Genomic DNA, 17,243 nt, shown 5'->3' with positions numbered 1-17,243 from the left:
GGTTTTGTATCCTTTTTTTTTTTTTTTTTTTTTTTTTTTTTCCTTTTTACCCACTTTTAAAAAAAAAAAAAAAAAAATAGCTAATTAAATATTAAACGGTTCTACATGTATATTCTTAAGTATGCACATGTATACTAAGCTATTTTCCATTACTATGATCATATAGGTTTGACATCATCTTTTTTTTTTTTTTTTTTTTTTTTTTTTTTTTTTTTTTTTTTTTTTTTTCTCTTATACCCTTTTTCCCTTTTATGTTTTTCCTTTTTTTTTTTTTTTTTTTTCTTTTTTTTTTCTTTTTTTTTTTTTTTTTTTTTTTTTTTTTTTTTTTTTTTTTTTTTTTTTTTTTTTTTTTTTTTTTTTTTTTTTTTTTTTTTTTTTGTCCTTATTCATATGCCTATTTTTATATCGTATTGTCCATTAGACATTGTGCTCTGCTGTATTGTACACCATTTCAACAGAAGTGATAAAATGGAATTAAAATCAGAAAAAGTTATAGCAACATAAAGGATGTTGAAACCTTCCTATGTGCGCCTTATTTTGTAATTGGCAAGTGTATTAATATGAAGGTATGTTTTTCAATACTTTTTATTAAAAATTGCACATAAATATGATTTAATGTACACTTCTTAGTGTATGTAAGAGGTGGCTCAGAGAATGTTCTTATATTTCTATGCCCACAACTCTTTTATATTTTATGATATTCTTTCGTTTGTTATTCATTGATAGATCCTATTCTAAGTCCCTTCTCCCTCACTTCTACAGTATTGAGGAATTGAAAAAGAGAAGAAAGGGCAAATGTGCGTGTTGAATGAAAAAAAAAAAAAAAAAAAAAAAAAAAAATAAAAAGCCTTTTGACTTGACTTAAAATTAGGAAATTTATATTCTTTCTGATATTTATGCATGAAAAAAAAAGTTCTTTATTTTGTATGTCTTCTCTGTAAAGTTCATTTGAGGGTTGTAAAACGCTTCTCACTTGAAGTTGTAGGAACATATATATACCCAATTAAGGTGTGGAGTATGTACTACTGTTCTTTAGATGGAATTTTGTTTTATTAAAGGAGAATGCTACCCCTCTCATCAAATGGATGCGCTCCCAAATACCTAGTCAAGAAAAAAAAAAAAAAAAAAAAAAAAAAAAACTAGAAAAATAATCTATACTTGTTCACACATTTACCACCGTTTGAGCGCACATATGCTTCTACACATATTTTCTTTCAAGTTGCATACAAATTGGGAAAAATAATATATAGTACTATGCACTGTAATGTATTATTTCAAATACACTACAGTGCAAGAAAAAATCCATGCAATAATGCGTTAAGTTCCATTTTTAATTTACTCAGCCTTTAAACTCATGCAAAAGAAATTCATATCACTATGCTTTAGTTTGTAAATGTTGAGACGCGAAGAAAAAAAATATTAAAGTATGTTATGTTTTATGTACCTTAAAAAAAAAAAAAAAAAAAAAAAAAAAAAAAAAGAGTAGCAATAATAACAAAAAAATATATCTTCATTTGTGCTTCATTTTTCAAAAAAATGAATCAAGGAGACTTGTTTTTTTTTTTTTTTTTAGTACGAATGTATATGTAGCACTTATTAATACAAGCTATATAAGTAAATATTCAACAATTTCTCCAACGAATAAAATCACAAAAATAAGGAAATAAAAAAAAAAAAAAACTCTTTCCATTGCATGTTTTCCCCGACTATAAGTATTCCTATACATATATATAAACCTGTTTTGTACAAAGATAAATATATTTGTTTGAATCCTTTTTCTGTTTTATGGGGAATGAAGCAAATGCCCTACGGAAATACATATTCTTTCACGTTTAAAAAAACACAAGAATATTCTTCTTCATAATTAAATCTCCCCGTCTGATTAAATGTTAAATCTCATACCCAAAAGAGTTGTTTCCAACACTTTGCTCTATGGAAAAAGGCCAATTCAGAGAATTCGTGTTGGTAAAAGAGAGAACAAAAAAAAAAAAAAAAAAAAAAAAAAAAAACATACACTTATCAAAAGACATGTATGTGTTCTACTGTACTCTCATGTGTGTGCATAGGTTATTTTCATCGATGTATGTAGAGAGTATAATACCGTTTTTATTCTTTACCATGTAGGGAAAGATAAGAATGTTTTGGAATTAAGCCTAAGTGATGTAAATACAATTTATGACGATATCGATGAAAAGACACATTTACATAATAAAGACTACAACCCTTTGAAGTATCATAGATATGTGAAGTACAAAATAGCTGCCTTAAATCTAATTGAAGCACATAAAAATGAAGAAAACAAAAAAACAGCACTAACAAATATTACATGGTATGCAAAAATTAGGGACTATTTTTTTATACACTTTTGCAAGAATCAAATTGAATTAAAAGAAAAAATTGCTCCAAAATTTTTTTACCCAATGGAAAAGTAGTTCTTCGCCGTCTTCTTCTTCTTCGTGTTCACTTTTTTTGCCTTTTTTTTCCAAAATGCATGAATATTTTATCCTCCTTTAGGGAACATCTCTCTTTCTTAATGTTCATACAATGGGGCCATTTTTTGCATCATATTACTCATATGTGTACTAAAATTATTAACGCACCTGTATATGCCCCATGTGGGTGTATGTATTTTTTTTTTTTTTTTTTTTTTTTTTTTTTTTTTTGCTATTTTTAAGCATAAAAGTTAACTCTGAATTAGCAGCAAATGTAGGGAAGGACAACTACCTTAGTATTTAGTAGCTATTTAAAAACGTTTGAAAAAAAAAAAACAAAACAAAACACTACACGTACAGAGCAAAACACGGCACGAACAGAACAAAACACTACACGAGCAAAGCAAAAATATCGTGCAGGTTTCACCACAGTGCGCATAGAAACAATTCGAATAAAAGAAGGTGCAAGAACATTTTCCCATATAGGAAATTTGTTTCTGTTTTCCCAATTTGCACACGCCCATTTATTCATCATCACTGAAGGAGTAGAAATAGTTGTTCCACTTATTCTTGTCATAGAAGTCAAATGGTATGTCCTTCATGAGCGGTATTTCAGCAATGTTAAACGTGATAACATTTTTTACTCTTTTATTTTTTACTTGGGCGTTTTTATCGTCATCATTTTTTTCATTTGGGTCAGGTATTACATTATCGTCAGCTTTAAATTCCCACTGATTTTGTGAAATCTTTTTATGATAATAATACTTAGAATTTAAAACATCTCGGAAGTTTTCAAACATTTTGAATTTGTTCCATGAATTTATTAAATTTCTTCTTTCTCTGATTAACAGGTAAATTAATCGCCTTTCGGATAATTCTTGAAAAAATTTTATTTTCTTCTTAGGGCTGTGTATATTTATCGATTTCTTCAGAGATTTCTCATTTGACAAAATTGTTAATGCGTTTCTTATAAATTCATCTCTCTCATTATAATTAAAAAAATCATCCTTCAGTACATCAACCTTGTTGTTATTTTGTCTTTTTATTTTTTCGTAAATCTTATCATTTTCATAAATATATGTTTTGACTCGTAAATATCTGAAAAAGTTATTTGTCCATATCCAGTATAATTTTGTGGTGTATTCGTCCATGAAATTTATATCTTCCTGAGAGCATTCGTCAGCTTCGTTTACAAATCTTTTTGTTTTTTCGTACACTAAATCGTCTGAGGAGTTTATTAAAATAACGAATAAATATAGAATGCATAGAATGTACAGTAAGCTGAATTTCATCTTTGTGTCTATGTTTTGCTAAAATGGAAAAAAAAAAAAAAAAAAAAAAAAAAAAGAAGGAACAAAGTTGACAATTCTGTAAAAATAATTTTCTTATTTTACAAAAAAAAAAAAAAAAATGGAATACTCTTTTATTACTAACAAGATTGTGAAGGAATTGTGTTCTGCTACATTTTGTGTAAATCTTTACCATTTAAACTTCTTAAAAACTGAATACATTGTTGTCAACCAGCATAGTGTCAAATATTGGGTTATGACCTTTGCAATGTTTATAACATGAGGGATTTCTTTGTTCCTCTAATGGGTATATGTATGTATATATATATATATGTCCATGTCTACATGTGTATATGTACATATACATATGTACTTATGTGCTAGTTTGTATTTACCGGCCCATTTATGAGCCTACCTACAAGCGCATGTAGTAGCAATTTCCAAATGAACCTCATTTGGGACGCACCCTTGAGCATTCTTCTTTCAAAAAGGCAAATTTCAAAAAAGCAGACGAAATATATTTGTGCTAATTATAACAGGTGAAAACACTTTCCTTCATAGATAACTGAATTAAAAAAAGAGAAATTTTTCAAATTTTTATTTTTTTTTTATTACTTAAAAAAAAAAAGGAGCTGCTTTGATAGCTTGAAAAGAAGAGTGGTTTAGGTTGCCTTTTCATACCCTATATTTTTCTTCTCAATTATTTTTCCCTTGTGCCACGGGGGTTAGGAAAAGAAGATGTATTTTTTAAATCCCTTGTATAACAGATCCATGCAGGAAGAACAAAAGTGAAGTGGCACATATACCTATATACATGAGCCATTAATTATTCCAGGGATAATAATATTATGTAGAACAATTCAGTAAACTTAGCTGAAACAGTCCTTTCTCATCACTTTCGATAAATAATATCTTCATTATGTCTTAAATGGAAAAAAATGAAAAAAAAAAAAAAAAAAAAAAAAAAAGATACAGACCAAATGTACCTCAAAATGTGAATAAAAAAAATGAGCTCAAATGTAAACTATGGTTACATTTTGAAGCCTCATTTTATCAGCAGTTGTTTGAAATGCATAAAAATAAGTTGTGTTACATATAAAAATGAAAAGTCTGCGGGGCACAAATACAACAAGGAAGTACATATACACAAATGTGTATATATGTGTATATCTACATTTGTATATATGTAGATATACACATTCGAAGCCACACTAAAACAAAATTGACCTTTTCGAAAATGGACGCAAAAGATGAATCGAACAGTTTTAAATGTGGAGTTGGCAAAGTTATGAATGGGAAAAGCTGCACTGCAGAACTTTGCACCAGCTCCTTATCTACGAAAAAAACAAAAAAAAAGAAAAAGAAAAAAGGAGAAGAAAAAGAAAAAAAAAAAAAAAAAAAAAGAAGAAAGTGGATAAATGTTTTCAAGACAAGTGCAAAAGTCCAAAGTGCGTTATTCCCACATATTCTCAAAATGTTCACCTTACAGCATACACATCGTTTATCATAAAATGAAAGTTCAAAACGTGCATGTAATTTTTGCTGTTTTGAGTTTTGCTTTTGTCTTTACCGTTAAAAATTATGTCTTCATAATCTTTGCAAATATTACGCTTAAAAGATGCTAATGCATGAATAAATATTTCTTCAGTTTTGCTACTGAAAATATTTTCCATTTGCAATTTTTTAAACAAACCTAGTAACAAATTAAAAAAATAACATGACCTGTTCATAATTTTTATTCTCTTCGAGCGCTCTGCGTTTGCATGCATGGTTGACACATTCCTAGAAAAATAATCTTCCTGAGATGTTATCTTTCTAAAACAAATATATTCCAAAAAATGTGACAAATGCACAATGCATATATTTAAGTGAATTGAAATTTCTTCTTTTCGTCTTTGATTGAAATGATCATTTTTTTTGTAAATTTTTAAAACATTCATAAACGTTCGAAGCAGGTCATACATGTCAATTAAACTTATTGTGGCACAATACTTGTCACTTTTGTTCTGAACAAGCAAGGTCCTTAAGAAGTCGTTAAACTTCCTCAAGTAGAACAAATAAAATATTGAACTGAGTTTATGACCTAACAGAAAATTAGCTATGTTGCAAAATATTACTGTATTTTCTCTTCCAAAGGGAAATGACCAGCTTTTGCTGCTTTCCAAATTTTTTCCTCTCTCATTTCCTCCCCCTCCGTTTAGGCCCCTTTTTTTTTGCAAAACGAGGCGATAGAGAGAAAGAATGTCATCCATAAATAACACGCTGAGTTCTGTCTTCACACGAGAGGTGCTTATGCAAAATATGGCAAGAGTCTTTGTGTTTCCTTGAGCCAAGATTAAGTTTCGAATCTTTGCAAAAAAAGTGTTGTAAATAGTTGACTCCTTTTCCATAACTGTACTATCGAAAATGAACAATTCAAAGATATTGCATATGTCAATTAAATTTATAAAATTTAAATATTTTAATAACAAATAATTTGACAAAACATACGTGAATTTATTCGTCTCTTTCTTTTTTATGCTATTATGAATAATAACACACATACTATGAATATTTTCTCGTATGCCCCTACTTTTTTTTTTTTCCCCATTTTTTTGTTCAGGTGAAAAAAAAAAATGCTTGTAATGCTTCTCTTTTTCAATTAAGTTTTTCGTATATTGCATTATTTCATCTTTCACTGTTATTACTTTGTTATTTTTCGAGTCGTGCGCTCTGGCCCCATCGGCCATGCTTTCCAGTATCTCTTCTTCCTTTCCCATTTTTTCTCCTCCCATTTTTTCTCCTCCCATTTTTTCTCCTCCCATTTTTTCTCCTCCCATTTTTTCTCCTCCCATTTTTTCTCCTCCCATTTTTTCTCCTCCTATTTTTTCTCCTCCTATTTTTTCTCCTCCCATTTTTTCTTCTCCCATTTCTTCCCCCCTCGTGTCTTCCCCGTGTACCCCTAACTCTTCTTTCCTAATGGAATGTGTCCCCAAGGATTTTTCATCTCTCATCGGATCTCTACTTTCACATGTACGCTTCCTTTCAGAAAAGTAAAATTTGGGATTCGTTTCATATCTCAAAAAGTAATGTTCTATATGTTCATGAAAGCGGGTGTTGATATTCCCCCAAAAGTGCAGGGACACATAAACATGTGACAAGAATGTGTACAAAGATAAACAATTCAAATTACATCCCTTGAGTAAATACATAAAACAAGATACGTCATGTAAATTGAAAAAGTTATGCTCATGTCTGGACAATCCATTTTTTAGATAATTCATATGAATATTATCCAAAGTTTTACTATTCGAATTATACACTGCGTTGTAAAAACTGTTCATTTCTGGTTCTTTGCTTATGTTCCCAACATTGAACAAAAAAAAATGTTTTATGCACTCCTTAAAATATGTATGTAAAATAAACAGAAAACGGGAGTAAAAGAAATGGTCGATTTTCCTTTTGTGTAAAATGTCAATACATAAGAAATATATAAATTTATATAGACAGAATTGCACCATTTTATCACAGTTTGCAATTCTCTCCTCTAAGAAACATTTCAATATGATTGTCATTTCTTTCATGGAAAAGAAACTAATGTTACGAAGAAATAGATCCCTAAATTTACTGTACACCTTTATTCTATACTCCTTTGTCAAATTATTTCTCAACTTGTGAAAATTGTGCAAAATACAAGAAAAGTGAATATAATTCTTTTCACACTCTTTATATATGGCTGGTAATAATAAATTGACTTTTCTTTCAGTGTTTTTTTTTTCACTCAAACATGGTGGTTTTCCCTTTACTAATGATTTAAGGATTCTCACCATTTGTTCAAAATTCATGTGTTCTTCTCGTCCTTCCCCAGTAAATTTAGTTATAACCGTGCTGAAGGAGTGCCATTTTGTGGTTCTCCAAAATAAAGGGTAAATCCAAGTGACATCTCTAGTCTCAAGGTGTTTCCTGCAAGTGATCAAATGAGTGATATTGTTCCTTAAGTAGTTGTCGTTACCCGATTTATTTGTGCGTACTACACCTAGGAATAATTCCCTTCTTTTCAAATAAATAAAAAATTTATAATCATTGTGTGTGCATGTGCGTACCAATTGGGTTGAGTTCCCACCCATAACAAGAATATTTGTCATTCTACTTTTCAACATCATATGTTTGCTCTATCATATATGTCCTAGAAGAGGGTAAAATTCCACTCTCCCTCTGACTTTCCCTTAATTGCAAAAATATGAAGAATCCATTTCTTCAATAAAAGATATATATTTTTTTTAAATAAACGCTCACATATGGTATGCCTAGAGCAAAGTGTATTCTTCTACATGCCATGTTTTGAATAATGTGTGCGTAGAAAAAAAAAGAAAAAAATTAAACTAGAAAGAGAAGAAAAAAGTTACGTAGATTTATTAAAAACTGAAAAAAAAAAAAAAAAAAATTAAACTAGAAAGAGAAGAAAAAAGTTACGTAGATTTATTAAAAACTGAAAAAAAAAAAAAAAAAAAAAAACTAAAAAATTACATTAACCAGGAAAAATAAAAAAATTATACAACATCAAGATTGAGATTAAACAAGGACGAGAAAAGTGACTAAAGTTCATGTTCAGTATAGGAAAAAAAAAAATTAATTTTGCTCACAAATAATGCTTTTAATTTAATTTTCACATATATTATCTCCCTTTGACATGTTATGAGATCCCGTATATGCTATGAAAATATACAATTTTGAGAACAGAAGAAGATGGGATAAAACTCCTATTTTTTTTTTTTTTTTGCACAGCTTTTATTGTCCACATATTTTGCATATCACTTTTGCTTCTCTTTAGAAAAAAAGTTATTTGACCGATTTTGCATATATTCCTCTTACTGAGTCAAAAAAAGAAAAACATATGAAGCAAGCAAATGAGGAGTATGAGAAGGAAATACAATGATTGCTTAGCCTGAGAACCTATAACACAAAAAATACCATCCCCAATGTAATTAAAATTACATTGACATTTTATATTGTTGTTACTGTCAATTGAGCATTCTGCATTTATGTCACAATTGCCATTATCCTTTGAACAGTCCTTTACTGTCTTAGGTATACACTTAAAATAATTGACACTATCATCTGGAAAGTAATTAGCTCTACATCGACATTCTTCTTTATCTTTTTCAATTATGTAACATCGAGCATTGGATCCACATTTAGAATACTCACAAATGTGATTAACTTTGAAATGCACAAAATTTTTAATGGCTGTGGTGTAAAATTTTGTTTGCAAAATTAAATTTTCAATATTATATACAGCATTATCTATCATGCTAGTTGTCTCTTTAATATCTCTCCGTTCCTTCAGTAGGGTGTTCTTGATTTTATCTGCATGATCTATAGATTCTGAAGGAAGTTCTTGCGACTCTGCATCAGCATCTTTTAAGTTTTCACTGCTTGATGGATCTGTATCACTGGATGGCTGTTCAGAAGTGCCATCCTTATTCTGATCGTCCAATTTGGCAGATGTACTCGGTTGTAAACCGTTTTGGGGTGAGTCTTTTGGGGATGATGAATCATTTTGTTCATTGTTTGTATGTCCTTTCTGCTCCACTGATTGTTCATCATTTCTAGAATCGGAATTACTTGATCCACCCTCATTTTTATCTGAGTGCCTTTTTTGTGATTCAGAATTTTCACCGTTTTTACTTCCTCCACCTGATGTGGAGCTACCTGCACCATCACCCGTGGAATTTCCTGGGACAGCCTCATCCTGAGCTGTGACATCTCGGTTAGCAATTCCAACATCAGACAATAAAGAATCGAGATTTTCCTTACCATAATTATGTGTCTGCAGTATTTCTCCCTGTACATTTTTGTATTCTTCATTGTTCATACTGTGCACGTTTGCGATGGTATTTTTTTCCACATGTTCATGCGAACTCGATTTTTCATCCACCGTGTGGACATCAGTATGGTTTGCATTATCTTGTCTTTTTCTTATGAAATATTTTTCCATATTGTTTGCTACATTTTGTGAATTCAATAAATCGTTATACTCCTGCGTATGTTTATCTACCTTTAACTGTTCTGTGCTGTTACCACTCATAGGAATGTTATTCATAGTAGTTTCGTTCATAACAGTGTGATTCACAGCATTGTGATTATTATTATTCTCACTTTGCTCCTCGTTCGAATTTATTTCATAATTACTTTTCTTCTCATTTGTAAAGTCCTGTTGATCGGGAGTATTAACTTCATTCACATATTTGATGCCATTTATATCTGCTTGAACTACATTATTTAAATATAAAAGCAGAAAAATTATTATCGTAAATGATTTGTGCCACTTTGCGCATATCATCTCTTTTACACCTTGCCTGTTCATGTAAAAGTTTAAATAAGTTTTGTCACAGGAAGGACAGGCAAAAAAAAAAAAAAAACTAGATAGACATATTCGTGCAAACACATTTACAGGGATAGGTTTTACATGTAAAAATAACACGCATGCGTGTATGAAAAAAATTTTATGTTCTAATTTGTATATGATGAGAAGAGGGGTAATGCAGATCATTGAAACCAAGTCGTGTTGACGTAGTTGCTGTGGTTTTTGAAAGTATTTGTAAAAATGAAAAACAGAAAAATGAGGGATTCTGCACACAGTTAAACAGCGCAAAGGGATAGAAAAAAAAAAAAAAATGCGGCAGAAAAATTCTAAAATTTTGAATTCACTGTGCACTACCTATGGCAACTAACGAACGCCCTATTTTATTTTTTTTTATCATTATTATTGTTATTGTTACTGTTATTTTTTTTATTTTTTTTTTTTTTTTAACTTCTTCCAGCGTAAATAATCGAACATATGAGTTTTAAAAATTGGAACACTTTTATTCATAGACATTTTTGTATGCATGCACTTGAAATATATACAAAACAAAAACACTCCTAATTGATTAAAAACGAAATATTCCTAGTTCAGTATACACCTTTTAATTATTCTAAAAACTTTTTTCCCTCCTTGTAAATGTCTGGGCCACAAGGAATCACACAACCTAGTCAGTCTCAAAAATATCATGTGTAGAATAATAAAAGTATTTAACTAAGGAGGAGAAAAACAAATAACGATTGTTCCATGCACATATGAAATCGATTGAGTGAAAAGCGAAGTGCTGGAATTGTTCCGTTTACGTTTTTCTCGTCCTTTCTGTTTTTGTTCTGTTTTTTGTTCTGGTTTCTGTTCTGTTTTTTGTTCTGATTTTTGATTTGGTTTTCATTTCCCACTCTTCCCCCTTTCGCTTATGTCCAACGAGGAGAACAGAAGCTGAAGAAATTTTCAAATCGGTGTCGGAAAAGTCTAATAGCAAAAACATGGAGAGGTATTAAAAAAAAAAAAACAATAAAAATAATAAAATACACTTCCTTGTTTTCTCGAAAAGTGCGATTCATAAATAAAATAAAAAGTGTTAACTTTTGCATTTGTGATGATTTCGACAAACGCGTTTTTAAAGTGTATTTAAATCTTCACTTTTTACGTTATTATTCTCTTTGTAATTAATGAGTTAAAAAAAAGTAATAAAACTTTTCCCTTTTTATTTTTACCTCAGCTTTTGCATCACTTTCCGTATCATTTTCTGCATTCATTTTTTTTTTTTTTTTTTTTTTTTTCCAGGAATGTAGTGAGAGACATATCAGTACTTAAAAGTCATACCCATTTTAGATGACACATCCTCAGTTCAGTAATTTCTCAACACTAAAAGTTGATGACCGCAATCATTCACTGTGTTTGTATGTGCCTGTATCTGTCTTTGTACATTTCTGCACTCCTGCTCTGAACACAGCATTTTACGAGAAAAAGAAAGTGGCTCTTTAAACCTACATGGTGAACTTTACCATAAATGCAGAAGAAAAGAGGAAGCGAAGACCTTCGATGCATGGTTTTTTCATTTGATGAACGCGTTTTCATTTTAACCTAAAATTATCCAAACCCATTTGGCAGGAGCGAAATAACAAGACAGTTATCATTTGTTCGTGAATACACACAACTGTATAGAGAGATAGATCAATAATTATAATATTTGTCGTCTATGTAATCCAAATTGGAAAAAAAAAAAAAAAAAAAAAAGTCACAGAGTAGCATACTTTGTATGTGATAGTACTATGGTGACTGATAACTCTTCCTATAACATAACCATGTGATTAACAATCTGTGAAGTATGAATTTTTTTTTTTTTTTTTGCGAAGATTTTTTCCCTTAAGTTGTAAAATTTACATATACACACTATATTTATCTTTATCTATTGATTTAATTCTCTAAATTAATTTTGCACATAAATTGAAGAATAACAAATATGAGTAATAATGTGGAAGTATTTCCTTCATTTTAAACATATAAAAACACGTGCACATTAGTATAAATATAAAATTCTTACATGTGCACAACTAGGAAAAAAGTACCCATCTGGGCTTAAAAGAAACATTACCTACATGGTGCCACAGACTAATGAGCAGAAAAACGTTTTGTCATTCCTTATGTCACTAGAGATATACCACTAAATATGCTACTCTAAATTTTGGGATACAAAGCAAAAATTTCCTATACTTACCATTTAACCATTTCCCCAAGTGTCATTTTTTTCCAATGCTTGATTAGAAAGAGAAGGAAAACAAATGAAAATTTGTTCACAAAAAAAAAAAAAACAAAAGTGTGCATATAGTATATGTATATATATATATATATGTATATAAATGTACATATATGTATATGTATGAATAAATATATTTACTTAATTATGTTCCCCAGGGGATTCATCTCTACGTGCCTTTTCAAAAAGGGAAGAAAAACCGAGGGATCTTCATTTTAAACATAGAGAAATAGCAGGGGGTAAGGTTCATAGTGGGTTTTAAATTGCACAATTTCGCACACTTATGCATATATATGTATATATATATATATATATGCAAATGAGATGTAAAGAAGTTAAACTTCGTTGCATCACATGTTTATTTTTTTTTTTTTTTTGGATTATTGATGGTGATTAGCATTTTACAGAAAGGAGACTTTTTTATATCTACTCAACAAGAATCTTCAAAAAAAAAAATTTTTTTTTTTTTTTTTTTCGTTTTACAACATTTTGAAGGTAGTAAAAATGTAGCCTTTGGCAACTACTTATTTTTGTACAAATATATATATATATATATACAATTTAATTAAATAGGGAAAGAAAGTAGATATAGGAGGGTCCCTTCTCCCTCGCTTATATCAGAGGTGAAGTTTATGTATACCTTTAGTTCACAGCCGAGATGTGCTAAGGAACGCAGATCGTAAAGTAACTCATTAATGAAAGGATTAAGTGTTAGTAGTTTTTTCTCCCAAAAGCATGGGGGTGACGAGAGGAGCCATCAAATCGGGGAGAGTAACCAAGATGAGAAAAATGGCCAATGTGAGCAGAACATCCAAGATGAGAAAAATATCCATTGTGAGAAAAACAAGCGAGATGAAGAATGTCATAAAAAGGACGCATTTGTAAACCAAACACCAAATACATGTGTGGAGAATCAAAAGAATTGTACAAATGGATTGGACAATCCAAGTAATGACAGAAGAAAAGAAAAACGAACAAAACAGTTCAGGGATATCAACAAAATAGCATTTTATGAGGCGGTTCTGAAGCAACTTCGTGATGACAACTTAACGGATTCGTTTGATGCACTGAGAAGAGAAATAAATTTGGAAGAAAGCAAAACGGCTAGTGAAAATTATCTGTTTAAGTTATACACAAAGGGTATATACAAAGCAGGGGAAGACAGAGAAGATGGAGAAGATGGAAAAGATAGAGAAGATGGAGAAGATGGAGAAGATGGAGAAAATGGAGGGGGGAGAGACAAAGAGGCGAGTGAAAAAATAAAAAAGTTAAGATCATATCATGTGTTCAACAGAAATTTACAATCACACAGCAACAGCATGAACGTTTTAAATTTTGATAATTTAAAAAAGGAAAGATATGAGAGAAAAGTATACTCCTACGACATTAGTGATCGAGTTGAATTAATTCATCAAAATAAATGCACAAGTTGTGCAACGAATAGCACGAGAAATGTGCTATGCTCAGGTGGGTCTGATAATATTATAAAAATATGTAAAATTTATGATAATATTAAGAAGAGAAAAGTTCACATCATTGATAATAAACATATGGGGAAAATTAATTGCTTGAAATTTCATCCGATGAAAAATGTTTTATTTTCAGCTAGCGATGATTGCACGGTTCAAATTACAGATGTAAGCAAAATGTTAAAAAAAAAGAAACAACCTTTTAATTATAGAAGAAGTATGAGGGAAAAATTGAATGAACAACATGAATTAAATAGAAATATTCTCATACAAGACAAAAATGCATTCATATATTTGTATGTTCATCCGTGTGGAGATTTTTTATATGCTTGTAATAAAAATGAAAATATAGTTAAACTATTCGATTTAGAGACTCTAAAATGTTTCACGTCTTATGAGAAAAATGATTTTCATCACAGTTCATCCATAAATTGCATCAGTGGGACATTAGATGGGAGTTTATATGCATCTGTATCTCTAGATGGACATATAAAATTTTGGGATGGTCATGATTCCAAATTAATACACACCGAATTTAATGCGCATAATGGCTACTCCGTAGAATCCATTAAATTTAACAAAAATAATTACTATATTCTTACATCTGGTTTAGATGGACAAACAAAAATATGGGATACACGCAATTTTAAATCTTTATTTACATTTGGAAATGGGTTCTTATCATGCACATCAAATAAAAGCATATTCATGAATGATGAACATTTCATTGCAAATGTCATTCAAACCAATGATCACTTTACGTCCAAATTTTATATTTACAATTCTTATTTTGGAAATCTCGAATATAACATACAAAATATACACAACGATCAAATATCGGATATTGTCAACGCTAGAGATGGATTGAATGTCCACACGGCTAGTTATGATTACATCTGCAAAACGGTTAAAATTGAGCAAAAACCTTTGCAGAATGATGGAGGGTGAACGGTGCATCGAAAGTGATAAAAATGGTAAATGGTAAAGCGGATGAGGGAAACATACCGAAGGAATCTGCTTGAAATAGTTAGTAACTGGGAATAGGAAATATTTCGGGGGGAATTTTTTTTTTTTTTTTTTTTTTTTTTTTTTTTTTTGTAAAATTGTATATCCATAGAAAAATAGTCCTCTTTTATATATATGTAGAGAAAATGTCTTATCGTATCTTTAAAATTTAAGGTAACCCGATTGGAAGTGTTATCCACTATTTAAATTCTCCGTTTTGGCTTGATACTGAATTAAAGTCCGTGAAATTATCATTCCATAATGGTAGTTAAAAAATGCCGCTATATATATTTTTTTTTTTTTTTTTTTTTTTTTTTTGATATATTTAAACTTTTTGAAAAATGTTGGTCGCAGGGAGCATATATTTGCCTACTCTTTATTTTCAAGTCGAAAAAATTTTCACACGGCATTCCTGATGATGTTTAGATTTTTTCATCTAAATTATGTTATCACGAAAATATTTCTTCTCCATTTTGGCACAGTGAAAATGTTATTCGCTTTTCAAAATATGCTTCCACTTTGCCATCCTAATCTTTGTCTTCTTCGTCTTGAACAAAATTGTGCACAAAAAAAAAAAAAAAAAAAAAAAAAAAAATCGCATTATTTTTCCCCTATTTGTGAGGAGAAAAAAATATACATTATAAAATTTGCATAAGATGTGATGAATACACGACTTTATTTTTATTTTATATTTACTTTATTTTACTTTATTTTTTGCTTTATTTTTTTTTTTGTTCCTTGTCACACAACTAAGCGCAGTAATGTTTACATAAAAAATAGTATACACAAATTCCATTTTATTTTGAACCTCCCGAAATTTTTTAAAAATATCCAATAGAAAAGACAAAAACTCTAATTGCTTGGATGTCAATAATTTCCTCATAAAAGTTGTATAACTTTCTCAAATAGGGAATGTTATGCGCATACGCACATGTATTATACAGCAGTGATGAAACATTTGTTCCTAAACAAAAAAAAAAAAAAAAAAAAAAAAAAAGACATCACATCACATCGGTAGTGAAAAAATTGATTCTGATTTCTAGTGCTGGTCATTACACTATTAAGAAGGCATAAGGAAAGGAAACTCAAAAATAAGTGCATTTAGACACGTATACAAAATCAGGAAAAAAAAATAAAAAAAAATCACTTAAACGGGGCTGCATAACCAGGATGCATTATGAAACAAGAGGAGAATAATCTGCTTGTAAACTGGGGAATTTTCCCTACTTTTAGCGAGACTAGCAGTAGTGATAGTGGAAGCAGTTGTAGAAGTGACTCTAGCGAGTGCAACCACTGTACAGACTATAGGAGTAACAACTATGATTGCCAAAACATCTGTCGTAGGAATAGTTATACCGGTTCAGGGAGGGAAGTGTGGGATCAAGAATATTGTGATGGTGTGGAGAGAATCGACAACCTTATGGAGAAAAAAAATACACAAGTGTCTCATGACGAAACTTCCCAATCAGATGGAAGGAGAGAAAAGAACAGCAACCGTGTGATGAAGCAGACTCAGACACGGAAGCAGTGTTATGAAAATGAACAAAGGGAATTCTCATACTCGGATGCTGAGTACACTATTGTGAGGAAATACCTTAAAGGAGTATTGAAAAATAAAGAAAGAAATAAATTATACGAGTTTAGAAAGTACCTAGTTGAACACAATGTCTTTTACATGTTTGTATACTTGTTTGTAAATCTAATAAGGAACAAGAACAATATACGGAATCCTTACAATTATGTGATGAACTACTTTGGAAGAAGAGACTACAACTCAGATGATAACGCTTGCATGCAGGATTTAATTAGAGAAAATAAAATGTACAGAATGAAAAACCAGCGGTTAACTAACAAAATAAACATGCTACTAGTTCAGATTGAGGATATGCAAAAAAGGGATTCCTGTGATTTCATTGCAAATTTTTTTTTTAAAAATGACAAGGAATCAGATGAACCACTTAAATCGCTTAACCCGGTTAAACGGCGTGAAACCTACAGCTCCTTAGAATCATATTCCTTGTGTTACATCATTAAGTCGGTTATTTGTGGTGATCCCAGTGTGTACACTATCCAAAATTACCCGAAAATGTCACATGATCATTGTGATAATATGGAAATTCCCTATTTCCTATTTACACGGGAAACATTTTTCCTTTTTTTAAGCTCATTAAGTCATTCAGTTAGAACTGAATTTCGTAAAGTACTAGAAGGGAAAAAAATTCATTTGGAAAAATCTGAACTTTTCAACATACTACTCAAAGAGTTATCGCTCTTCCTAAATAATTATTTGTCTTTCGATCAATGCAGGGAAAAAAAAATCCATTGATGGTAAGAGCACAACTTATGCACATCATTTCAGGACTAGATGAAAAAAAAAAAAAAAAAAAAATAAACCATTTATTCACTTCCTACAGATTGACCCATTAATTCACTTCCTACAGATTGACC

General features: G+C 30.2%; 6 protein-coding genes across 6 annotated transcripts; 3 read left to right on the top strand and 3 right to left on the bottom strand.

Annotated features, from left to right (window-relative positions):
- Nucleotides 1-1,886: 1,886 nt before the first annotated feature.
- Nucleotides 1,887-2,432, top strand: PGO_112800 (hypothetical protein, conserved; the record flags this gene model as incomplete). The annotated part of the gene is made up of 2 exons (XM_028688614.1): nucleotides 1,887-1,965; nucleotides 2,125-2,432. 2 exons carry the CDS (start codon nucleotides 1,887-1,889, stop codon nucleotides 2,430-2,432), a joined length of 387 nt encoding a protein of 128 aa, XP_028544415.1.
- A 524-nt stretch (nucleotides 2,433-2,956) lies between these two features.
- On the bottom strand, nucleotides 2,957-3,724 carry PGO_112790 (hypothetical protein, conserved; the record flags this gene model as incomplete). Its single annotated transcript, XM_028688613.1, has 1 exon — nucleotides 2,957-3,724. The coding sequence occupies one exon, from the start codon at nucleotides 3,722-3,724 to the stop codon at nucleotides 2,957-2,959; it is 768 nt and encodes a 255-aa protein (XP_028544414.1).
- Nucleotides 3,725-5,199: 1,475 nt separating this feature from the next.
- PGO_112780 (hypothetical protein, conserved) lies at nucleotides 5,200-7,827 on the bottom strand (the record flags this gene model as incomplete). Its single annotated transcript, XM_028688612.1, has 1 exon — nucleotides 5,200-7,827. One exon carries the CDS (start codon nucleotides 7,825-7,827, stop codon nucleotides 5,200-5,202), a length of 2,628 nt encoding a protein of 875 aa, XP_028544413.1.
- A 749-nt stretch (nucleotides 7,828-8,576) lies between these two features.
- On the bottom strand, nucleotides 8,577-10,043 carry PGO_112770 (merozoite surface protein 10; the record flags this gene model as incomplete). The annotated part of the gene is made up of 1 exon (XM_028688611.1): nucleotides 8,577-10,043. One exon carries the CDS (start codon nucleotides 10,041-10,043, stop codon nucleotides 8,577-8,579), a length of 1,467 nt encoding a protein of 488 aa, XP_028544412.1.
- A 2,973-nt stretch (nucleotides 10,044-13,016) lies between these two features.
- Nucleotides 13,017-14,738, top strand: PGO_112760 (cleavage stimulation factor subunit 1; the record flags this gene model as incomplete). The annotated part of the gene is made up of 1 exon (XM_028688610.1): nucleotides 13,017-14,738. The coding sequence occupies one exon, from the start codon at nucleotides 13,017-13,019 to the stop codon at nucleotides 14,736-14,738; it is 1,722 nt and encodes a 573-aa protein (XP_028544411.1).
- Nucleotides 14,739-15,972: 1,234 nt separating this feature from the next.
- PGO_112750 (hypothetical protein, conserved) lies at nucleotides 15,973-17,121 on the top strand (the record flags this gene model as incomplete). Its single annotated transcript, XM_028688609.1, has 1 exon — nucleotides 15,973-17,121. The coding sequence occupies one exon, from the start codon at nucleotides 15,973-15,975 to the stop codon at nucleotides 17,119-17,121; it is 1,149 nt and encodes a 382-aa protein (XP_028544410.1).
- Nucleotides 17,122-17,243: the final 122 nt, after the last annotated feature.

The sequence above is a fragment of the Plasmodium gonderi genome (genome assembly GCF_002157705.1).
Source record: "Plasmodium gonderi DNA, contig: Chr11, whole genome shotgun sequence".
Classification (NCBI taxonomy): domain Eukaryota; phylum Apicomplexa; class Aconoidasida; order Haemosporida; family Plasmodiidae; genus Plasmodium; species Plasmodium gonderi.
Note: the sequence above shows the minus strand (reverse complement) of the source record. Positions and strands in the feature narration are given on the sequence as shown.